General features: G+C 36.8%; 2 protein-coding genes across 2 annotated transcripts; both read left to right on the forward strand.

Annotated features, from left to right (window-relative positions):
* Positions 1–242: 242 nt before the first annotated feature.
* HAF01 (HAC13 protein (HAC13)) lies at positions 243–20,873 on the forward strand. The gene is made up of 26 exons (XM_088692361.1): positions 243–382; positions 455–643; positions 808–915; positions 1,299–1,364; positions 1,458–1,525; positions 3,766–3,823; positions 4,563–4,669; positions 4,886–4,948; positions 5,089–5,134; positions 5,968–6,219; positions 6,346–6,437; positions 7,559–7,706; positions 7,987–9,091; positions 9,713–9,915; positions 10,052–10,289; positions 10,567–10,903; positions 12,735–12,944; positions 13,073–13,165; positions 15,419–15,619; positions 15,792–15,998; positions 16,191–16,680; positions 17,052–17,236; positions 17,395–17,511; positions 17,960–18,019; positions 18,102–19,238; positions 20,214–20,873. Exons 6-26 carry the CDS (start codon positions 3,778–3,780, stop codon positions 20,574–20,576), a joined length of 5,700 nt encoding a protein of 1,899 aa, XP_088548487.1. The 5' UTR covers positions 243–382; positions 455–643; positions 808–915; positions 1,299–1,364; positions 1,458–1,525; positions 3,766–3,777; the 3' UTR covers positions 20,577–20,873.
* A 1,143-nt stretch (positions 20,874–22,016) lies between these two features.
* On the forward strand, positions 22,017–23,957 carry FKBP12 (FK506-binding protein 12). Its single transcript, XM_068461828.2, has 5 exons — positions 22,017–22,171; positions 22,315–22,348; positions 22,470–22,531; positions 22,897–22,949; positions 23,599–23,957. The coding sequence occupies exons 1-5, from the start codon at positions 22,084–22,086 to the stop codon at positions 23,698–23,700; spliced, it is 339 nt and encodes a 112-aa protein (XP_068317929.1). The 5' UTR covers positions 22,017–22,083; the 3' UTR covers positions 23,701–23,957.
* The last annotated feature ends 1,535 nt before the right edge of the window (positions 23,958–25,492 follow it).

Genomic DNA, 25,492 nt, shown 5'->3' on the forward strand with positions numbered 1-25,492 from the left:
GTAAATGAGATTTGTCCGGTATTTGTTAGAGAGATCATTATATATACTAAAACCCAATTGGGTTCCAGCACTGTTCAGAAAGAGTAAAAGGGCGGAAATGCCCCTGTATTGCTGTTTGTTTGCCCTTTTATTTTTCAATCTTAACAGTAAAATGGCAGTTTTATCCCTGTGGTACACGTGTGGGTATAATGGTCCTTGAGTTCCAGCTGTCGTTATCCCTTTTCGAAAGCATAAGGCCACGTGTTGGTCATCGCGGTAAGCTTTTCTATTGCTTCCAGTACAGATCTCTCGATCTCTCCAGCTCTCTCTCTCAAGAACCAAAAATCTCTTCGGTTCTCTCTCATTTCCAGCGTCCACCGCCACCACTCAGACGTCCCCAAAGGTAGATTTCTTTTCTCTTCCTTAGATTCGGAATCTTGAAAATCCTCGCCGATATCGTTTGATTTCTGCACAGCTATCGGCCAACCAAGCTCGCCCATTTGGGCTTCCACGCTCACCCAACAAAACCCCCATTAACATTCACAACAATCCACAGAGGGGTTATGGACACCACCATCGTGGGTCGTCTTAGAATCCGAGCAGAAAAACCCAGAAGTTTAAAAAACGAAAAAAAGACAAAAACCCTCGATTGAATCGGATACTGGTATGGTCCCTTACAAGAGGAAAAACCATCATTTTTCTTGCTTGAAATTTTAGTTTTTGTTAATTTTTTTCACAGATTGTAGTTTTTCTTTGTTGCATTTGTCAGTTGCCCTCAACAATGAACCACTTGCTAAACGTAATGTTTGTTTATTTGGGCATGTTTAGAGGTTTTGCTGCACTGTTTTTGTTATGAGCGCAAACGAGTCTTTCCATCAGGATGGCGTCCACTAAAAGTCTGCAACTTGAACGCAAACGGGCAGAAAACAAGTAGAGGTTGGTTGCCTGCAATCTAAATTCCCAATAGTTAGGGTTTAAATTTTATAAGTTTTGGATTTTTTAATTAAGCCGACCCCAAATGGATAAAGCTTGGTTGTTGTTGTTGTTGATGGTTTTTTTAGTTAATTGTTTGGTTTGGTTGGTACTAGATAATGTGTGATTCTGATGAAGGGATTAACAAGTTACCAGATGAGGTTGTCGAGAAGGCTGCTCCGATTTCAATACTCACCCTGCTCCGATTTCAATACTCACCCTGTTAAATTACAATTTCAGTTTTACATACTCAAACTTAAGATGTGTGCGCTGCAAATTGAGTTGGCTAAAGAAGCCCTTTGGACGATTTTTGTTAATATCTCATGGGCTTTGCTCTTTGATTTCAGAAATTTTGTGCCCATCTTGGGTTCACTTCGAACTTGGTTGAGACCGATCTAATCCGGCGTTTCCAGGTGAGTTTTGCATATTTATCAGCTTATATGGTTTCGATCTTTTGTTTTTTGTTGGATCGTTATTGTGCGTGTCTGATGCATTTTGTTTTCCAGATTCGGAAACCGTCCCTTTCAGATTTTTGGATTTTCGATTCTGATTCTTGGAACTCTCTGTGCTAAAGGTATATAAATGTATTATTTGTTTTTTCCCTTGTTTTCTTTGCGGCTGAATTTTTTTTTTTTTGGTTTTGTTTTGGTGATTTGGGACTTTTTTGTGCGTGTTTGGGTTATTAATTGGCAATGCATATTTTCTTGCTGATTTTACTGCTAGCAATTTTATTTAAATCCACAGCTGCTTTTTTTTATTTGACTTGCTGTGATGGTTATGCTTGATTCATAAGATTTGAGGTAGTCGTGATAAAATTAGAAGAGTGATATCTTCGTTATTTTGGATTTGTGAGAGTGATTTGTCAGAGCAATGAGTAAATTTTCATATTTAGTGTAGGGTCAATTTTAATAATCATTAATGCGATTTGGTATATGTCTGGTATAAACGCTATCAAATTGTAGATACACAGTTTGTTGGTGCAGCAGGGGGCTGGAAAACTTTTTCAGTATGCTTTTTATGGTTTGGCTTTTTTCTGTTGGGCCTTTCCTGGCTAAAAGAGTATTTTGCATTTTGGTTGCTCAGTTAATAAATCTGAGATTTGCTAGCACCTGTGACGCTCTTCTTATATTTTGGATAAGTTTTATGTCCTGCTGCTTTTTTCTAGCTTTAAAATGCATTGATAATTGTTGGATTCAAATAGATTTATAATTTTTGCGAAGAAATGAGAGGATTCGTTGGAATTTTGGAAAGCTTTGTGTTCATGTTTTACAAACAGGGAGAGGAAGAAAGAAAACATTAGTTTAGATTGCAATTTTAAAACTTTTTATGTTGTTAGTGCTGGAACCTATGTGTTTTGTTGTGAAATTGATAATACGTAAAGTTATTAGAATTTTGGAAAACTTTGTCTTTCTCACTTTTATCTGGTAGAGGGAACACAACTCTTACGTATATGATTTCAAGTTTTTCTTTTAGAAATTCAAGCTCTTTTGTATACATGAGGTATAAGAGTCTGTTTAGGATATTTTCAAGTTTTACTGATTCCTGAAAAAAAGCATGCTTAAGAGTAATCATATTTCAGTTCTTATTGAATTCAGGTAAGCATCTTCAGTTTTTTGCTTTGATCTGAAGGCTTTGTTTTGTTCAGATTTGGGGCGTTTGTGATTTCGGATTTTTACACTCTCTTATCAAATCTTAATGTTGAATTAGACAGCTATTAATGTTCGATTAATCACAGTTGGGCATGATTTCATATGTTTTTCAATGTTTTTATTCCGATTTAATAATGTGATTTAATGGTGCGATGCTGATTTAGGCTATAAATTCAGAGGCAGATGTATCATCAGCTGAAATATACTAGATGTATTCCTTAGACATCATTTTTCACTTTAATTAAGATGTGTGCCTGAATTCTTAGTACAAAACTGGCTTACATATCATTTCACACCATGTTCTCATGTTTTTTTATGTATTTTTACATCCAATAGTTTCAACACCCGCAGCAACACGCGGGCACTATTGCTAGTTTCTTCTATTTCTTGGTGTTGTTGGTTTTGGAATTTTGATTCTTAGTTCTTATTCCATTGGTAACTTCTACTTCTATTTTGTTGTGTGAGAGTTATATATTTTATGAGATTTTTTATAATTAGAGGTTTATTTTGTCTTTTTCTTTTTTGTATGTATGAAGGTCACCAATTAAGAGTAAATTGTAGCAATGGTCCCTCAACTTTAATCAAATTGGAGTAATGGTCCCTCAACTAAAAATCTGTTACCATTGGTCCCTCAACTCATCAAAATATGTAGCTATGATCATTTTTGTCAACTTCGTTAAAATTTTGTCAAAATAAGTTATGTTGGAAGGACCATTGCTACAATTGGGGTCCATCAACTCATCAAAACATGTAGCTATGGTCATTTTCGTCAACTGTCGGAATTTTGTCAAAATGAGTTATGTTGGAAGGACCATTGCTACAATTGGGTTAAAGTTGAGGACCATTTCTCCAGTTGGATTAAAGTTGAGGGACCAATGGTAATGGATTTTTAGTTGAGGGACCCTAGTTGCACGTTTTGATGAGTTGAGGGATCAATGGTTATGGATTTTTAGTTGAGGGACCATTGTTCCGATGGAGTTAAAGTTAAGGGACTATTGCTACAATTTACTCCCCCAATTAATTACCTTGCCTATGGCCCAAGAACTTCAGGGCTTGCCCTGGATGCAATTATTAGGTTCTTAATTTGGATTTTTGTTATGTGCTAAGCAGCTACAAATTTATATTCTCATTTCAGTCTTTTGAAATATCTTGATGGTTATTGCAGTGCTGTTACAACATGGGTGGTGATTCATATGATGGTTCTCAAGATGGAAGGGATGAAGGTACAGTTGAATGTTTATCTCAAAATTCATATGTGTTTTGCAGTTCAATGAGTTGTTTGCTCTTTGTTAAAGCGTAGACAACACACACATCTATTATATAAAAAAATAAAAATCGAAAAAAAAGGGCAGAGAGACGATAGTGCAAGGAAGAGGTATGAGGCAGTTAAAACCCTACCCAAAATTTGGGTTTGGGAGTTTGGAAAAAAAAAAAAAAAAAAAAAAAAAAAAAAAAAAAAAAAAAAAAAGACTGCAGAGGTGCGCCTAGGTGGCTCCGGCGAAGCCTTCTGCCCACTCCCTCAAAACAGAGGCGACAACCCTCACGCCCAACTTAGAGGACACCTAGGCGCGCCTTGAGGCGAGCCTTTTAAAACATTGCTGAATTCTTAGTAAAATGAAGCCCAAAGAGGAGCAGCAAGAAACAGAATCCTATCCAGAGCTCCGCTAAACCAACTCCAGCAAAATCTTGAAAGATCCTTCTGTTTCTCTCCGCCTAAATTACCCAAATGACCGCATGAAACATTCAACCCCACATGACCTTGGCTTTCGTACCCTACCAAGTCAAAGCACGAGGTTTACTAAGGAGGAACAATCCTTTGGGATTACCCAAGTGATACCCATCTTGCTAACCATCTTTAGCCAGAAACTCAACTTTAATTGTTTTGACCTTTGTATTTCAGTACTCATTTACTGTTATTTATAGTCTTGCATACTGTGTGTTCTGAAATTGTTGATATGATAGATGATGAGGAAGAATACGAGGACGTTGGTAGGGGTAGTCGATTTCTTGGATTTATGTTTGGCAATGTCAATGACTCTGGTGGGCTTGATGCTGATTACCTTGATGAGGTAAGTTTACCCCCCCTTAATTTCTCTCTCTCTCTCTCTCTCTCCCTCCCTCCCTCCCTCCTTTATATTTTATACTTTTGTGGTTTTGAGCAAGCAATGAAATTTGTTAGCTATAACATAATCAATGATGTGGATATTCATTGGTGTTTCCATCTTTCTCATTTTGAGTGTTTTGGGTTCTAATTTAGTAATGTAATCTTTGTTGCTAACCCACAGGATGCAAAAGAACATCTTGCTGCACTTGCTGACAAGCTGGGTCCATCGTTAACAGGCATAAATGTATGGATTCCTTATCCATTCATTTTGAACTATCTCTTAGTTGTAGTCATCAATATTATTTTGGGCCCGGTTGTCATGACTTGTAATCTCTTCTTTTTTACTTCTATTCCCTGATACAAAATTTTTTATTTTATTTTTAGCTGTCAGTAAAATCACCACAAACATCAACTGATGCTGTTGAAGAAGGTGAGTGTTGTGAGCCTGGAAAAATGATCTTATGCAATTTTGTGATGTTTTGCTATTAACTCACCATCCACCCCACTCCCCTGGTTCATATTTATTAGTTATATTTGTGCATGACATTTTCTTCTATCGGCTATCAAGTAAGTTCATTTTGAGAACAAAAGGTATCTAGTGAATGCACTATGTCTACTCCCCCTAATTTTATTTGTAATGCAATATGATTACTCTCTCACGGTTTACTTGTGAGTGCACTATGATTTCTCACTCGCAATTCATTTGTGAATACACTGGGGTACTTTTGTGATAAATTTAATTTAATTCGTATGTGATAAATCAGACTTTTTCTCCTTCCAATCGTGCAACACCCAGATGAGTTTGGATGCCACTTCATGATCACAACCATTAGTTCACTCCTTTCTCTCTCCCTTTCCTCTCCCTATTTTTATGCTAATGAAATATTTTATTTCCGGCTGTCTAAGTTATATCCTTCATGTCCTAATATCCACTATGAGAGGCCGCTTGTGTCTCCTAGCAGATGGATTTTGCGACAATGGTCATAAAATAAAAATTGTAGCGGCAAATGAGATAAGTTTGTTTCTACTATGTTGCTGAGATGTTTAACCTCATATGAGTTTTGTGTTGCCTGTGCCTTAGGGCTGTACATTGTACAATTTGAAATTCTGCACTGGATGAAGTTAGGGTGGTTCTTATATTCTTTGCTTTTTATTCGACCGTAGCTAGTCTGTTTGTCTCATAACAATGCGGGAATAGGAAAGAAATTCAGTGTTGTCATTCTGATGTTCTGAGTAAGCACTCATTTTGCTCTCTTGTGTCAGATTATGAAGAGAAGGCTGAAAATGCAGTTAATTATTTTGATATTGATGAGGATTTTGAGGGACCAGAGATTCAAGCTGCTACTGAGGAGGACCATTTGTTGCCAAGAAAGGAATATTTTTCTGCTCAAGGTTCATTGGCTACTTTGGAGCCCACAAATTCTATGTTTGATGATGAAGATTATGATGAAGAAATTGAACAGGAACATGAGGTGGTTGAAAACAACATAGATGTTCAAACTATCTCTTTACCAGGTTTTTTTTTTCATTTGAATAAGTTTTTTGTTTTTGCCAACTTTTTCATTCTGCATTCGTCAATGTGTTAGTGATGGATAAAATACAACTTGATGCCGTTGTATAATTCAATAGATTGTCTTGCAGGGGTTTCTACTGGAGAAAAATATTCTGAGGATGATTGTCAAATTGGGGGTCTGGACTCTGAAAATTTGGCTGCTCGTGCAGAAGAGTTTCAGGTCAGATTTTGATAGTAGGAAAAATTCTATACTGTTTCTGGCTTTTGGGTAATATTTAAATTGACATGTTAAGTTATACAGAAAGGATTATCTTCATTCATGTAAGGCTTCTTTTCTTGTATTAGGTGCTTGTTTAAAGCTATTCAAATGGATAGATTATATTTGACGGTAATTATAAAACCAAAACATGATTTAAATTCTAGTAAGGCATGAAAAGAGTGGTGGACTACAGTATAAACCTTAAATGGTTCAAGGAGTGAAATAAAAAAAAATGAAGGCGATCACAGGAGTTTCACTATGCAAATCTTAATCTAATAGCACATCCTAGCCACTCTGTTTTATAGCATTGGTTCCTTTCACTTGTTGCAGCTCCCCATGGTGTTGAAGTTATATTATTATCTTAGAAAATAGGTTTTCCACTTGGTCCTGGACTCCTGGCGTATGTTGAGTAGATGTAGATTCTTCTTAACATTATGTAGGATAGATCTTTTGTGCTCATTCTGGGTTAAGTGAATACTAGAAAGCATCATGGCAGAAATTAATTTCCAAAAGAGCCAAGCTGCAGTCTCTTGGTAGTAGGTTTGCATGTGTGTTGGGATATTGGCCAATGAATTTTTGGGGTTTTCTCTAGGTGGAAACAGGCTCTTGGGATCCTGTGAGAGAGTTTTTGCCAAGGGTGGGTTGGTCGGTAGACCCACGAAATGGCCACCCCCAGTGCCAGTGGCTTTTTATGTCACTGATGTTGTGTTGGAGCTTGAATTTTCTGTCCCGGTATATTTTAATTCTGTTTCGTATTGAGAAAATCATCCGTTCTGGCAAGTTGGGGCATTATCGGGGATATTATGACATAGTTTTTGTTCATTGGTAGGATGCCAGGCAATACGAACTACATTACACTACTATTTTATGTGATATGGCTATATTTTCTCTCTCATTTATTTGAGACGCTATAACAAATGTTGTTGGGGGGAGCTAATTTGTGAATGCAGGTGTTTTCTTTGTCATGGGAACGTGTCTTTTTCTTTTTTTTTCCTCACTCTTCAACTTAATTGTATATTAACAGTGCTTATCACTTTTCTATTAGTCCTCATTGATGTTTACATCTCTCTCGGGTATTACAGGAAGTGCTTACAGATAAAAGTGCCACACCGCTGCCAGTTCTATGCATAGAAGATGGAAAGGTGATACTACGGTTCTCAGAAATCTTTGGTATTCATGTGCCCTTGAAGAAGGCGGAGAAAAGAGATCATAGGTACTCTGTTCCTAAAGGTACGGGGCTTGTATATGTAATCATCCTTAATAACGTAATTTTGCTAGGCAGAAGTTACATATCTTGATGGCGGCAAACTACCATCTCAAAGCATATTCTAGGAATTATGTGTACTTCTTTTCTTTTTTGGTTAAAATTTTGGTAGCAATTAAGGTTATCTTCCTATTATGTAGGCCTAGTAGTTTTGTTTTGAAAAAAAAAAAAACGTTTTAGTTATTTTATATTTTGCTTTATCAAGATATCTTTAGTATTTTTTTTTTACAACTGGCATCCTTTCAGATAGGTACAAATCCATGGATGTTTCTGAGATTGTTGAAGAGGATGAAGAGTCATTCTTAAAAGGATCTGGTCAAGGATTTCAATCTTTGAAACAGGCAGATGCACTCAAACATGACATTTTTTCAGCACTCTATGATGAAGACTCAGACTTCGCAAAGTTTCGTGTTCTAAAAGGGGCAAATTCAGTGGATCTGCTGGATGACAGGGCAATAAAGGACTCTTGTCTCATTGCGGAACCAATGAAAGAGAATCAAATAGTAGATATTTCTGTGGAAAGTCAATCACCTTTGTGTTCAAAATTTTATCCTCTTGATCAACAAGACTGGGAAGAGGGAATTGTTTGGGGAAATTCTCCTATAGCAAGTGACAATTCTGTTGAGAGTTGTGAAATTTCGGGACCTGATGAAGCTTCATTTAATAGTGAAACAGAACCTTATAGTGGGACACAAAATATTCAGTTAGAGCCCAAAAAAGAACCTGATGAGAAGGATCACGCTGTTATGCTGCGTAGCTCATGTCTATTGGAGCCTTTTGGCTCAAGAAACTCATCAGAAATTTCATCTCTTCCTTTCTCGGAAAGCAGACGCCATCCCCAACTTTTAAGGCTAGAATCTAGATTTGAAGTGGATGACCATGCTGATGGTGCAATGGAGAGTGTCAGTAAGAAGCTTCATCAGAGTGACGCTGTGAGGCAATTTAGCAAACTCACTTCACAGAACAGAGACATGCTGGAAGGATCTTGGTTAGACCAGATAATATGGGACCCAGATATGCCTACTGGGAAGTCAAAGCTTATCCTTGATCTTCAAGATGAGCAAATGCTTTTTGAGATTTTGGATAACAAGGAAAGTGAACATCTCAGGCTTCATTCCGGGGCCATGATTGTGACTCGCCCAATAAAGTCAAGTAATGGGGATTCTTTTGAGTTTCCAGGTCATGGAGGTCAATCTGGGTGGCGATATGTTTCTAATGATAAACACTATTCAAATAGGAAAACTTCTCAGCAACTGAAATCAAATTCTAAAAAACGCACAGCGCAGGGCATAAAGATTTATCATTCACAACCTGCAATGATGTTACAGACAATGAAACTGAGGTTAAGCAAGTAAGATTTATTCTTTATAATACTTAATTCTTTTTTATTTAGTATCGCTCCATGCTTTTTTGTCTTGTTAAATTGTTGTATTCTTGATTTTCAGTAGGCATGGTTTACAGTCATTTGGCCCAACTCTGTTTGTAAATGGTGCTTCTCTGCACAAGTTACTGTTAGCTATACCAGGTCGCCATGAAAATATCCATATGGGTAGATATATTGGCAGTTCTGTATAAGCCATGTTCCTTCACAAAGAAATAAAAAGTACAGCTAATCTGTAATTACTTTTAGTTGTTTAAAAACAGAGTAGGTCTTGCAAGTTCTTTGAGATTTTGAATTGATGATTGACTTTAGGTAGTTCTGGTTATTGCTTTCAGAAAATATGTCCATCTAAAGGTTATCTTACAATGGGCATGATGGATTCTAATCATTTTTATTTGGGCAAGCACATAGATGGAACTGGTTATAATAGTGAATAAGCTTTCTTGTACTTGTACCTGATAGATATCCTATGGGTTTCATGTTGATTTTTATTTGTTAAATTTGTACTTAAATATTGTATTCCATCTGACTCCTGCTCATACATGCTACACTGCCTTTCTTAACTTAATTATATATACATATATTTCGCAGCAAGGATGTAGCAAATTTTCACCGACCAAAATCTTTATGGTATCCTCATGACAATGAAGTGGCTGTAAAAGAGCGAGGAAAGCTCCCCACGCAAGGACCAATGAAAATTATTGTTAAAAGCTTGGGTGGCAAAGGAAGTAAGCTTCATGTGGATGCTGAGGAAACAATATCTTCTGTTAAAGCAAAAGCTTCAAAGAAGTTAGGTTGTCACTTCTTTTTTGTCTGTGTTTGTTCTATGTATATTGAAGTTTAATGATTGATGAGGATCTTATAAAGAATCTACTGCATTGAAATTTGTATACAAGTCTTAAAGTTTACTCAGTCCTATTTATTTTGTAGATTTTAAGCCATCCGAAACAGTGAAGATGTTCTATTTAGGGAAGGAACTTGAAGATGATAAATCTCTTACTGCCCAGAATGTTCAACCAAATTCTTTGCTTCATCTTGTTCGCACAAAAATATATTTGTTGCCACGAGCACAAAAGATTCCTGGTGAAAATAAATCTTTGCGGCCTCCTGGAGCATTTAAGAAGAAATCTGATCTTTCTGTGAAAGATGGTCATGTCTTCCTAATGGAGTAAGCAGCTTGAAATACCTGTTTTCAATCTTTTATGTGGTAGCCTCATTTCCAGTACGAGATGGTTTGCTTGCATTTTAATTTGGTCAAAATTACATCTTGCATATAGAAGAGTGTCATGTTAGTTTTCATTTCTTTGGTAACAAAACTTCATTACTACCATAAATACGATATAAATTTCGTGAACATGCAAGTGGTTCTTTTGCCTTGCATGAACTTTTTTCAACTGTACAGATATGAAGGTGTGCCTAAACCCTTGTTTTTATTATCTTTTCAGGTACTGTGAAGAAAGACCTTTACTTTTGAGCAATGCTGGTATGGGTGCAAGATTATGTACTTATTACCAAAAATCAGCCCCAGATGATCAAACTGCTTCTTTGTTACGCAATGATAACAACAGTTTGGGACATGTCATTTCACTAAATCCAGCTGATAAATCACCTTTTCTTGGAGATACAAAAGCTGGTTGCAGTCAGTCATCTCTTGAAACAAATATGTATAGAGCACCTGTATTTTCTCATAAGGTGCCCTCAACTGATTATTTGTTAGTTCGTTCTGCAAAGGGGAAGCTTTCAATTAGACGTATTGACCGCCTAAATGTTGTTGGGCAACAGGTTTGTTCGAGCGAAACTCTTCATTGCTTAACCCTTGAATATTTTTATTTTTCCTCTTGGGTTTTCCAAATTGTTTTTTTCCCTTCACTCTCCTGTTGGTGATTTATTGGTGATGGGTTTTAATCCCTTGATTGATCTTGCTTTTCGATGGGGTATGATGTTATGCAAACCAATTGGATGACATGTGAATTTGGGGTATTGTAGTAAACGAATTATAATGTTAGCTTGGTCTGATTTTGTTTAGAGTAGACGGCTGTATTGGAGCCTCTTTCTATTGGCATTGGATGTGAAAAATGGTACTGAAACTTTGGATGACCTAAATGCTTTGTTGCCCTCATTACATGTCGTTGTGGTGAAGTTTTTCAGGGAGGGGTATTGTTGTAGACAAATTATAAAGTTAGCTTGGTTTGATTTTGTTCATAGTAGATGGCAATATTGGAGCCTTTTTTCCCATTGGTACCAGATGTGCACAATGCTACTGAAGTGTTTTGTTGCTCCCATTACATGTCCTTATGGTGAAGTTTTTTCAGGGAGGCCAGGTGAATTGGTGAAGTTTTTTTAGGTGTAGTGTTGGGGAGATGTACTGTGATGTCAATTTTTTGGGTGGTGTTGATGGAGCGGAATTAAAAATAATTTAAGGGAGTGAGGGATGAAGTTTGCTTTTGTCCTTCCCTTTGGATGCTGCTATATGCAGAGTGCAGGGATATTTATTTTCAGGCTTTATGTTATGATTTGTGTGGTGCCATTTTTATATTTAATTCCACCATGTTTTCTAATATTTTTTCTAGGTTAGTTGCATAAATGGTCCCTGAACTTTTCCTCATGTTTCATTTTTGCGCCGGAATTTTTGTTTACTTAATTGGGTGTGATTGTGGTGTCAAACAGACTCTTTTCCGTTAACCCTGTCCAGTTTTCTGTTAAATTTAGGGGTAAATTTTGAAATTCATCCTACAATCTTAAAGCTGAATAGAACATTAAAAAAAAAAAAAGAAAAAAAAAAACTGAAATAAATATTGTGGGGATTAGGCTCACAATAGGTTGTCTTTGGGAAGGGGTGGTTAATTTCCGACCAAAGTACACTGGAACTCCCTCTCTTTAACGCCGTCAACTTTCTTGACCTTCCCCAACACGGGTTTAGACGGTACCACCACAATATGACGGACCAGAAGCTCCAGGACCAGATCTCTAAAATTCTCACTTCCGTGACCTCACTAATGAACTCGACTCTCTGCCAATGAGAACGCTCATCTCTGATCGACAATCAAATTGAAGTTTAATCTTTTGCATTTCGCTCTGTATTCCTTATCCACCTTTTGTACATATTTTCCTTAAAATTCAATATCTTGTTTCCTTGCAATAAAATATACATATATACTATATAGTGATAGTGATAAGACTACAGAAGGATCGGGTGTAGAAACTGTGAATGGCAATAGGTCCTTATTAGTTGAACTTAAGGATTTATTGTTTTCTTCTATTATTTTATCTAGGAAGGTTACTTTTATGTCAGTTGCTTTCTATTCTAGTATTCATTTGGTTCATAAGTCTTTATAATGTAGAGTTGTGTTTTTTATTTGACATGGACTCCTTGTCCACAGTTTTCTAATATCTCCAGGAGATAATAAAATTGGTTTTGTTTCAAAAAAAAAAAAAAAAAAAAAAAAAAAAAAAAATCCTCATCATAATTGCATGGTCCGAGTATTATTCACTTTTGTGTCTAATTGTGCACTGCCAGCCAACAACAATATCAGTATATCTATATGTGATACAAGACAATCTTTCGAGAGCAAAATATCTTTAAAATTGACCTCTCTGCTTTCATTGTTTGCAGGAACCACTCATGGATGTAATGTCTCCGGGAACTAAGAATCTTCAAAATTATATGATCAATAGGCTTCTTGTCTATATCTGCCGAGAGTTCCGTGCTGCCGAAAAGCGCCATTTGCTTCCTTGTATCCGCGCAGATGAGTTACCTTCACAATTTCCTTATCTATCTGAACCCTTTATTCGGAAGAAGCTGAAGGAACATGCAAATTTCCAGGTGATTTTCCTTTTGCTCAGTTCTTTCATGCCAAATGTTCTCTTTTGATTCATTATTTTTTTTTATTCGTTTTTACCATTTTCCTCACTCAACTGAACGTTGTAAATGGATATGCAACACATTTCCAGAGAGCATCAAATGGACAAGTTATGTGGGTTAAGAAACGCAACTTCCGGATTTTGTCGGAGGATGAATTAAGGAATTTGGTGAAACCAGAAGAGGTGAGTTACACTTCAGATCGTTTTCTTTTATGTTTTTACTAAGTGAGTTATACTTACTAAATGTTGATTTTTGATGGGGAAAATACATATAAAAACTGATTTCAATTATTTCAAAGTTATGTGATAAGAGTATTCCATTATCTGACTTTGTCGTGGGGTCAAATTATCAGTTTCTTGACCTGTTAATTGCCCTGCTAGTAGCCTTCTATCTAGTTTTCTTCTAGGCTTGAATGGTAATCCTAAATATGTTCTTGTTGACCCCTAATATTTGTATTATCCTTAAGCTGTTGGTTTTGAACTTCTGATCGTTCTTCACCAAAATCTTATCTAAATGTAAATAGGGTGGTTTTATTGCCACCCCCAATCTGTTCAAGTCACATCCCGTGCTGAAAATACCCGCCACATACTTTTAAATTAACATATTAACTAAAATCACCCACCCAACTTAACCAAAATGCCCTTAGTAGTTATCCACCGATTGTTGAAAAATAGATTACACCACCCGACACATCAATTGCATCAACTTGTGAACTCCTCCCGGAACCCATAAATTCTCATCTTGAATGACAAAAACACTGAAGATCTCATTGTTGCTGGAAATTGCAACGTCTACGGCAACAGTGATGCCTACTATTGAGCTTGTGTTCATTAGAAAAGTACCAAAAATGGGGAGGAATATTGTCGGGAACTACTGAAAATTTGCACAGTTTTTGGTTATTTGCGACCAAATACTGGGACTCATGATAGACTTCCAGTATTCAGCAGAAAGAAATTGAAGAGGATTTTCGGTTTCTTGCTACTGAACAGTTTCATAGTTTTCGGTTGATTGTTATGATGCACTTCTAGTATTTAGCGGATAGCAAACACATTTTTGGGTTTTTGGTTGCTGGCCACTGAACCTTTACATACTTTTGGGTTTGTTGCTACTGAATACGGTGCCTTATAATGGCCTCAGTAGTCATTTCATGTTGAGAACATGTATTTTTCATTTGAAAAATTTAGCAGTTGCCATCAGTAGATTGGGGGTGGCAATAAAACCACCTACATATAGATACGCTTTGACTTCCTTGTATCCATCTAATGCATCAGAGTTGAAGTCTTCCTTTCTCATTTTATCTGTTTGGAGTTTAGCTGACCTGTGATTTATAGGATTATCTATGTTCTTGTTGTACTGTCTTTAGCCCAACGCTGGTACAGTAATCTCTTGTTTGTACTGGTGGACTTCTTGTTCACATGATTGTACTTTTGGCTTTAATGAAAGTTTTTGTTACTCTTAAATAAAATAGAAAGATCTCTCTTTTTTTTTTTCAAGGACAATAAAACACACCCTTTTTCTCCTCCTACACACCCCTATTTAACCTGTCCATTGCTTTTGTTTGATTTATTCAATCCCATGGCCAGAAAAAAAGATGGGTATGAAAATCAGCTCCCTAAAACTGTAGTTGTTCTGATTTCATATCTGTTAAAGAAAAATTGTTACCCAAAATTATGAGTCAAATTTATTAGTGTATAAGGGCCAGTGCCATTTCTACCTCGTCAACCAAGGTTTTTTTTATTTTAATAGGCCACATTGAAAAAATTAAAATGATTCTGGCACTTGACTTGATAGATCCCCATAATTCCACGATTGCATATTCTTCAAGATGCATTCATGTTTGGAAACACTTCTCCTTTTTCTGTTGGAAGAGTCGCAGCCATATTTTGTTATTCTGTTTAAATGGGCTTCTTTATGCTCTATTTGGAGAGTATATTTGCAATGTTTTTACATTTGTTCTTTACTCTCTCTCTCTCTCCTCCTCTCTCTCCCCCTCGCCCATAAGCTCGTATTTTTTGCCTGAAGTTTGTTATAGAGTCCTGGACTGCATGCTTCATTTTCCTCTACTTTTTCCCCACAAAAGATTTTGTTGATGATGGTGATAATATCAATGTTTAGAGTCACTATAATTTTTTTGTGTAGCTACATATACACATAATAGTGTTCAGTGTTGTGATTGATAGGTAACAATGTCTTTTCTTTTATCTCGTAAATATTTTGTTTGAATCCTCTGAATATTAGATATATGGATGCACCATAATTTCTATCCTGATGGCTGTTGTAAAAGATGGATAAGGGAAACAACTCATATATCTGTCCTTTGTAATTCAAGTTTGCAATACGCTATTGGTTTGATGTATGAACTCAGTGTGTTAAATGGTTATTACCAAATAGATATGTAGCTCATGTCACTTTGTTGTTTTTACTTTTGAGTTTAGGTGTGCGCCTATGAAAGCATGCAAGCTGGTCTTTACCGGCTCAAACATTTGGGAATTACTGAAACACATCCGTCTGCCATATCTTCTGCAATGAGTCGTCTCCCTGATGAAGCAATTACTCTGGCTGCTGCATCGCACATTGAAAGAGAACTGCAGATCACTCCATGGAACTTGAGTAGCAACTTTGTAACTTGTACACAGGTAACCTATCTCTTTGATTTTATGATAGTTGATTTTCATCATATTCTCTTTTATTTGTTTTGCATCATATGCTCTTTCTATTCTAGTATTCAATTGGGAATTACTGAAGCCATCAGTACCTTTCTTTCTATTTATATATTTATTTACATGAGTTTCTTTGTTCCTTTCAAAGGGAAAAGAAAATATTGAGCGTTTGGAAATATCTGGTGTTGGTGATCCATCTGGCCGGGGCCTAGGTTTCAGTTATGTTCGTGCTGCTCCAAAACCATCAATGTCAAGTGCAGTCGTGAAGAAAAAATCTGCTGCTGGTCGAGGAGGTTCCACTGTTACTGGAACAGATGCTGATCTACGCAGATTAAGCATGGAGGCTGCACGAGAGGTGCATTAAATCTGTTCTAATTTTTTATTTTTCTTTTGTTAGATTTTTTGTCTATGGCCTCTCAACATAAATTTATCTTCTTTTGTAGAATAGGATATTTATGCATCACTGTTCCCTTCTGAAATTTTTTTGTGTAATCTAATTTTATTTGTTTTTGTTGTCTTGCATCTTGGATTGTGTTCTAATTCCCAGGTTCTTCTTAAATTTGGCGTTTCTGATGAGCTGATTGCGAGGCAGACTAGATGGCATCGTATTGCGATGATACGCAAGCTTTCAAGTGAGCAAGCTGCATCTGGGGTTAAAGTTGATGCAAACACTATCAGTAAATATGCACGTGGCCAGCGTATGTCCTTCCTTCAGCTGCAGCAGCAGAACCGGGAGAAGTGTCAAGAAATTTGGGATCGTCAAGTGCAGAGTCTTTCAGCTATAGATGGGGAAGAAAATGAGAGTGACTCTGAAGGAAATAATAGCGATCTAGATTCCTTTGCTGGGGATTTAGAAAATCTGCTTGATGCAGAAGAATGTGAAGAAGGGCTAGGTGGTGATCATGAATCCAACCATGATAAATCAGATGGTGTTAAAGGGCTTAAAATGAGAAGGCGCCCTTCCTTGGCTCAGGCAGAAGAGGAAATTGAAGATGAAGCAGCTGAAGCAGCTGAGTTATGCAGGTTGCTCATGGATGGTAAGGATATTTTTATTTATTAACTAGTTACATTTGTGATATGAAGAAAATGCTAAATTGGAAGATATTTTTATTTATTAACTGGTTACATTTGTGATATGAAGAAAATGCTAAATTGGAAGATTTCCTTATCCCAGTATAGGTTGTGTAGAATGGACTATGGAAAAAAAAAAAAAAATTAGTTGCAACAAAACCACAGTACATAAGTGGGATTTTTTGTGCTTATAAATATTTGGGCAACCACTTTTTTCTGGTGAATGGGGTTCTTGGAATTTCTAATGGTCGTATGATATTGAGTTCTATCTGCTGGATGTCATTGTGGTGCTGCTGCTACTTGTGATATATGGTTGACCATGACAGCTTGTACACAGATGATGAAACTGAGAGGAAAAAGAAGAAGAAAACAAGAGTTTTGGGGGATGAAGTTGGGCTGGCTCCTGGCTTGCGAACAAGTTATATCTTAGAAAATGCAGATAGGGGAAAAAAAATAATTGCTGCTGTACAACCTGATGGATTCTATACTCCAAAAGATAATCCAGTCGGAGATGCGAAAGTGGTAAGAATGATTCACCTTTTCGTCATATTTATTCTTTATTTATTTTCTCTTTTAATTCCACTCTTGTTTCAACATGTAGGTCATGTCCGATCATGAAGATATTCATTCTCAATGTATGTTGCTTGAACTGTGTGTGATGTTCTATGTTTTCGTTGCAGGTGGAAAATCTTCTTAAAAGAAACAAGATTGGAAAACTAAAGGGAATGAAAAAGAGTGATACTACACATATGGGTCTGATGAACAAGAAACTAAAAATATCAGGAGACGGTGTCAAGGCAAGTGTTCTAACTTTTTTTTTCTTTGCTTCGTGTTTTGAGTTTATTCCTTTTTCTTTGTATTTCTAATCTTCTATATTACTTAAGCTGTTACTGACTTGCTGTATTTAGTTTTTTTTTTTTTCTTTTTTTTTAAAACTTATTTTGGCCATAGCTTTCTTTTTACACATACATTTCCCTGATTTATGTTTGAATTTACATTTACAAGTAAACTTCCTACTCTGGGAAGGTCTGCTTGTCTGACATTTAAAAAACCTTGTTCGCTTTTGTTTGTAACCCATACTTTGATATGCAGTTGTAGATTTTCTTCTATTCTATACCAATATGAGACTCAATCTGGCTGTGACTTTTGGAGGCGATAATGTGTTATACTGTTGTTCTGATGTGTCCTACTTTAGCCTTTAACATGAATATGTGCTAATAATTTTGACTTCCTCTTTGGACTCAGAGTACTTTTAAGGAGAAGAAATCAGCACGAGAGAAATTTATCTGTGGAGCCTGTGGTCAGGTTAGTGTAGAGTTTGGGTAATATTCTGCTAAATAATGTGACTACAAATCAAATGCTGATTGCTCACCTTTTTGATGGCTAGCTTGGACACATGAGGACAAACAAGCATTGCCCCAAGTATGGATACGGAGAAGATCAGGAAACACAGAATGATACTCCAGACCTGGATAAATCATCTGGAAAGGCAACTGCTCTGAATTCATCTAGTCAGTCTCAACAGAAAACTACTACAAAGAAGCTGGTACCTAAAAGTGCAACTAAAATTGCTGTGGTTGATGCTTCGGAGGCTGAAAACCTTGGTCCGAGCACAAAGGTTCTTCCATTGAAATTCAAATGTGGGTCAACTGAAAAGCTTCCTGATAAACAGCCTCTTGGAGAGACAGAGAGTTCTGAGCGGGTCACATCTGATCCCGAAAATGGGAAGCCCACTATGAAGGTGCACAAAATAATAATTTCGAACAAGATGAAACCTGAAAATGTACCTGTTGAATCTCAGAAGCCCCCTATTGTGATGCGACCTCTGACAGATACAGATAGGGGTTATGTTGAATCACAGAAGCAAACTATTGTTATACGGCCACCAGCAAATACTGATAGAGAGCAGGGGGAATCTCAAAAGCTCTCAGTTGCTAAACGGTCGTCAATGGAGGCAAAGAGAGAGCAACATCACAAGAAAATTATAATTAAACGTCCAAAAGAAATTATTGATATAGATCAGATCAGTCAGGATGGGGGAACTCCTGTTGAACACAGGAAAACTAAAAGAATTGTTGAATTGACAAGTTCTGAAAAGCACAGGAAGCAGGAGAACGTGTATTTGGCTAAGGAAGCAGCAAACAAGAAGGCTAGAGATGAAAGGAGATTACGAGAGGAGCAAGAGAAACGGATAAATGAAGACAGATTGAGAGAAGAGAGGGCCAGGAGGCTTTATGAAGAGGAAATGAGGATGATAGAGGAGCGAGAAAGACTAGCAGAGCTTAGAAAATATGAAGCATTACTCAGACAAGAGAGGGAGGAAGAAGAACGCCAGAAAGCAAAGAACAAATTGAAGAAGAAAAGGTCTGAGATAAGAGATGATTATTTAGATGACTCACGAGCACGAAGATTAGACAAAAGGATGCCAGAAAGAGATCGGGGTGCAAAAAGGAGGCCAGTTGTTGAATTGGGAAGGCATGGTGGAGAATCTACCCCAGCAACAAAGCGCCGTAGAGGGGGCGAGGTAATATGTTCATGCTTACATTCGAGTACTTTTCATTCATTAAATTTTTCCCTCGCACACAGAACCCATATTACCACTGGTTGTGCACTCATTCTACTCTGCCTGCACTTGGATGAAATTTAGTAATAGATTAAGTAATCGCAGTCCACCTGCTATAAATTGTAACTGTTCTTTCTTTTAGAATTAGAATCCTTTTCCAGTAGGTTCGGCTTTTACACCAACTTTTAACTAAAATTGAGTTGGTGTAGTATTTTTAAATCGCGTGATTATTTGTGCCTTTGCTGGTTAGGATTCTCTTTGTTCTGCAATGGAGGTAGGTCTGAGACCTTGAAGAAAAAGGATTTTAGGGTGCAAGGTTATCTCACGTTGGACATGGGGTGTATTTAGAAACAAAATAATTTTGTAAAGGGGGGTGTATTCAGAAAACATAATAATTTTTCTAAAAGGGGGAGTATTCAGAAAACAAAATTGTTTTGTATAACTTTTTTAGGCCTCGTTTGTTGTTTGGGATTGGCTTCATTTGGATAATTCACTAGATTCGGATAAAGTTAAATAAAAATATGGATGCCAACTTGCATATTTTGTCCAAGTGAAGGTGGAAGATGGATCCATCATAATTCCCACAAAAATGTTTGGATTGACAGGGACAAGTTTTCTTTATGACTTCTCCATCGTCTACCTTCACTTGGACAAAGTATGCAAGTGGCATCAATTTTTTTAATCAACATTCATTGAATCTAGTGGTTACCTAAGCCAAGCCAATCCTTGACAACAAAGAGTCATTTCATGTTAGGGCATACAAGTCATTCAACATTAAAATTTTAAGGGGTGTATTTAACAAATTTGTGGAGTGCGAGTGTCAATAAAACCACCTTTTATTTTATTTTATTTTATCTTAGCCGGTCTACTTACCGGTGATTTTAAGAAATTGTTTTAGTACAAACCGTTGTAATTTTGATCTTACATTTTATACAGGTCGGTCTGGCAAACATCTTAGAGCGTATTGTAGAAACCCTCAAAGATCGAATTGAAGTATCATATCTTTTTCTGAAACCTGTATCCAAAAAGGAAGCTCCTGATTACTTGGACATCATAGAGCGCCCCATGGATCTGTCTACAATCAAGGAGAAGGTGAGGAAAATGGAGTACAAGAGCAGGGAGCAATTCAGGCACGACGTGTGGCAGATTACTTATAATGCCCACAGATATAACGATGGACGCAACCCGGGCATACCTCCCCTTGCAGATCAGCTCTTAGAGCTTTGTGACTTTATGTTGGTTGAGAACGACGAAAGCTTGACTGAAGCTGAAGCGGGCATTGAATATGTAGACATCTAGATAAATTGATTCTAATTCCTATCGGTCATTTCTTTATTTTCTGAGAAAAAAAGCCTCAGTTTTGCTGGAGCATTTTTTTAGGTGTTGGGGAATGGGGCTCAAGTGACGGCTTTGACTTCGTCTCACGTCAGGAGGGATCGATGAAAGAAACAGTCGCCCTCCGAGTGCTCGGTAAATTTGTGATTGCCGGTTGAAATCTGTGTTTATGTTGTTCAGTAGCATTTGGTTGCGAAATTGTATTAGTTGTACAGTGCAATGCTTAAAATTTACAATGATGTATCGGTACTTCCTTTGAAATGTCGGTCTTCGGAGTGCCGGATTCCGGCTTGTACACTTTTGCAATGAGGCGTTCTTTGCACTTATTGACTTGACGACTTCAATCGAATTATCTTGGAAATGTAATGGGATCACAATCTAAAAGTACAGCAAACTGGGTAAGACCATTTTCATCAAACAGGACCAAATTTCCCAAACTCATGTAATAGTGTCCACTATCTGTCCCAAGCTTACTTATTTTAGAGCTTGCACACACTTTTAAGGCTTTTAAAAGTGATGATATTGCTTTTGCACCCTGTTTGGTGTTCTGAAAAAAAAAACATTTTCAGTGTGCCCGAAATAAGGGATATTTTTAAGTGTGCCTGAAACACAAGATAGTGCGTCATTGATTATTATACAAGTTGAGAGAAGATTTTTAAGTGTCCCTCTATTTGTATAATGGCATATGGCGTATATGCTCCCATTTTGGACATGTTGAAAAATCTCTCTAAATTGACAGAAGGGAAAAGGAAAAACGTATGGTTAAAAATCCTAATGTCTTTGAACCTACTTACATAGGTGAATTGAGATCATATCCGGATCTTTGAGTCCAATGCCGATGGATCTGGAGGAACCAATCATTTTCAATCATGTGGTCCTTACTCGTCCATTCCACTAGCCTACTTCACATAAATCAAGGGTCCAATCTCTCTTTCTCTCTCTTCAACAGTTCGGATCTCCAAATCCTTGGCTCCGACACTCTACGTGGACCAATGGAAAAGAAGAGAGAGCCTTCTTTAAGAGTATTTGAATTGAGAGGTTTGAGGTTTTAGGTTTTAGGTTCGCTTGTAAGTGATAAGTTTTAGGTTCAATTCTAATTTGAGTTCTTAAGTTCGATTCTCGTCAAAAGCGAATTTGAACCATATTATTGCTAACTCATTATGAGGTTTAGCTCACCCTTTAAAAATTTAAGGTGAGATCTACTTGTATTGGTGGACATCACCTCTATTAGAGAAATTGTTCTGATTATATCTACAAAACATATATTTTATTAGCCACACATTAAGTCAATTATAATTAGATTTGAACTTGCCATTAACACAAGAAGCTGTGGAGAGACAAGTTTATTTACTTACTTACAAGGCCCACTAATACAGATAGCAGGCCCAAAATGGTCACCGACTAGATTGTTTGTAAGAATGATTGGACATACAAAACCCTAAGCAAAGAGAAGCAGCGAGAAAAGAAGAAAATGGGAGTGGAGAAGGAAGTTGTGAGGGCTGGAAGCGGTCCCAAACCGTCCGTCGGACAGAACGTCACCGTTCACTGCACTGGCTTTGGTTTGTCCCTTCATTCTTTTTCTCTTCTAATTTCCCCACTAATCCAACTTAAAAACGTAAAAACAAATTTCTACTTTTTTTTTTTTTTTTTAAATTTTATTTTCTTAATGTTTGAATGATTAATTTTACTGCCCTTATCGCAGGGAAAAATGGCGATCTGAGTCAGAAGTTCTGGAGGTAAGCCTTTTTTTATTTTTTATTTTTTTTATTTTTTCCCAATTTATTTTTATTTTATTTATTGTTGATGGAAAGAACAAATGGGTAATCTTCTTTTTTGAGTTTTGTTTGCGTTTTTTAGCACCAAGGACCCTGGGCAGCAGCCTTTCAGCTTCAAAATAGGCCTCGGATCTGTTATAAAAGGTAACTAACTACGTTTGTGTGTATGTGTTGTGTGTGTGTGTCTAATATATATATATATATATATATGAGGAGGGGGCTTCATCGTCGGGCTCCTCATAGATGATGTTAGGATCGGCTGGCTCATTCTTATCCATATCTAGCTACTGATTATGGTACACAATTTTCATTGTTCACACATCACGTGGATTGATGGATTTCTCATGGTGGGTGCGAACTAGATGAGAATCATTCTCAATGAGTCCATAAGAAGTGTGTGTGTGTGTATATATATATATATGTATGTATGTATATATGTGGGTGTATCCATATATGCATGTTTATTCTTTTCGAGTTTTTTTTTAATTTCTTTTTCACTTCCTTTGTAGGATGGGATGAAGGTGTTCTTCAAATGCAAGTGGGAGAAGTTGCTCGTCTGCGGGTATGTTAATATTTTGTGCTACCAAAAATTCGTACTCTATGACTTATCAAATAGTTTTGATTTACGTCGTTGAAGTTTCTTGTAAATTGTTATAGTTGAATCGGAGAAGGAACCATTTGGCATGATGTTAATGACTCATTTGGAAAACTTTGAAGTGCCCCGTATGTGTGTCATTGTGATCTTTTGCATTTTTAGCAATAAAATTCTATAAACTTGTCATGCTATCATAATTCTTGTCTCATTTATTTCGCTCGTCTAATACTAATAGTCCTGCATTGTTTTGTATTACCTTCTAATACAATGTTAAGTAGTTAAATACTCTATGACCGATGTTTTTAAAGTAAAAGAGTTGATTTCCCTCTTGACCGATTTACCTTTTAAGACATTGAATTTGTGGCTTCATAAAGTGCTTTATATTCCCTGATTGAATGTGAATTCCTCTTGTAACCTTATGGTCCCAGACCCCCGTGTCATAAATCTGTTGGTTTCCATGGGCGATATGGCATTTCTAAATTAGTGATCTAAGATGTAAGAAGCTAGGAATGCGTTGTGCCCTTATTTTCATATGGTATGCATTCGTTTTAAAAATCTGGATCTGGAAGGAGATCTAAACATTAACATCTCACACTCCTTGTTGATGGCTTTGCAGTGCTCTCCAGATTATGCATATGGCAAAGATGGATTTGCTGCATGGGGGATACAACCTCACTCGGTTCTGGTTTTTGAGATTGAAGTCCTGAGTGCGCAGTAACATCCGGGTATGGAGTTGAGCATCCCGCATATCCTTATGGTTATACTAAGATATAATTTCGAACATCAGTATAACCTTCGTGACCTCTTTCGTTGTTAAAATTTGGCGGATATATCCATATGGTTACCCTACGAATAAATTCTCGTTGTGCCCTGTTATATCAGACATGTTTTAAGGGTTAGTTCTAATGCAATGTTACGAAATGCCCCTTGTTTGGAGCATGGTATGATCATTATGGTAATTGCTTGGAAGCTCAACCCTGAGTCATTTCTTTTGTTCTTTGCTTAGCTGCTTCAGTGATTCTCATTCCTGTTTAGGCATGTTTACTTACTGTTTCTGTTACCAAAATTGTGCCTCGTCGTTTAGGTATTGGAATTATATTGGGCATGACATGGCTAATTTCAACGCGAAGTAAATTGTAGTGATGGTCTTTTAACTTTAACTTAACTGGAGTAATGGTCATTTAACTAAAAATACATTACTAAAACCTGCCGTTATGGTTCCTTAATTAAAAATTCATTACCATTGGTCTCTCAATTTTAATTCAACTGGAGAAATGGTCCCTCAATTTTACCCAATTGTAGCAATGATCCCTTAATTTTAACTTAATTGTAGCAATGGTCATTCTAATATAATTCATTTTGATAAAATTCTGACGAATTTGGCGAAAAGGACCATAACTACATGTTTTGATGAGTTGAGTAATCCAATTGGAGTAATGGTCCTTCTAAGATAACTTATTTGGACAAAATTCTAAAGAAGTTGACGAAAAAAACCGTAGTTACACATTTTGATGAGTTGAGGGACCAATGGTAATGAATTTTTAATTGAGGGAGCATTGCTCCAATTTGATTAAAGTTGAGAGACAATTTCTACAATTTGCTCTCTCAACACAAGATGCACTTACCATTTTTTGTTTAGTATGATGGTAGGATATATCTGAATTGGGAGCGTTGTTTATGGTATACACTTGGATCCTTGGTCATCACTCGTCAGATTGTCAATGGATTCTTGCCCGGACATACAGCCCTCCATTACTTGGAGTACGTCATGTGGTGTAGTAAAAGCTAGCTGTAGTGTAAAGTTGTATCTCATCGGTTAATAAGATCCAAAAGGTTTATAGATCCCAGGGGGTGAGGGACGTAGGAGGTTAGGTTAGCTAAAAGATGGTTATCAGCTCAAAGACATATGGTGTCCTTGATTTTTCAGGGTAAGCATGGGTAAAGAAAATGCCTCGAGCCAATGTTAATCCTTATTTTTTATTTATTTTAAATTTATTATTGTTAAGGGTAGAGGGAAGGATTCGAAATTATTATAATATATTAGGGAAGGGGAGAGTTTCGAATCTGGGACTTATGGGATATTGGACCACATGCACTCCAATGAAGCCTTTCTTCAAAATTGCGCTTTCATGATCTTTAAATTTTGAGAGAACTCAGCTTCTGACGTCTGCGACCTGTATACGACAACCATGACTTGGGCTGGTTTGGAGAGGCAACAGTGGAGGGCCATTCCGGCCGAATTTAGATTCTTGTCAGATTCGTAAATCATATATGTTCATCGTACATCGTGCTATCATAAATTATTTTAAATATTTTTATTTAAAATTACATACAAACAATATCTGTGCGATGAACAAACACGATTTACGATTTTTCAGGATCCTCATCAAAAGAATCTGGAGAGGATCTTGTTGGATTCCGGCCATCGCTTCCCCTTCGTCATTTCTAATGATTGCACCAATGTCACCCTCTCCGGTAACGGGTAAAAATACTCTGCATTGAGCTTATAT

This window comes from Pyrus communis, chromosome 4, assembly GCF_041283825.1.
Source record: "Pyrus communis isolate YQ-2024b chromosome 4, ASM4128382v1, whole genome shotgun sequence".
NCBI classification, from domain to species: domain Eukaryota; kingdom Viridiplantae; phylum Streptophyta; class Magnoliopsida; order Rosales; family Rosaceae; genus Pyrus; species Pyrus communis.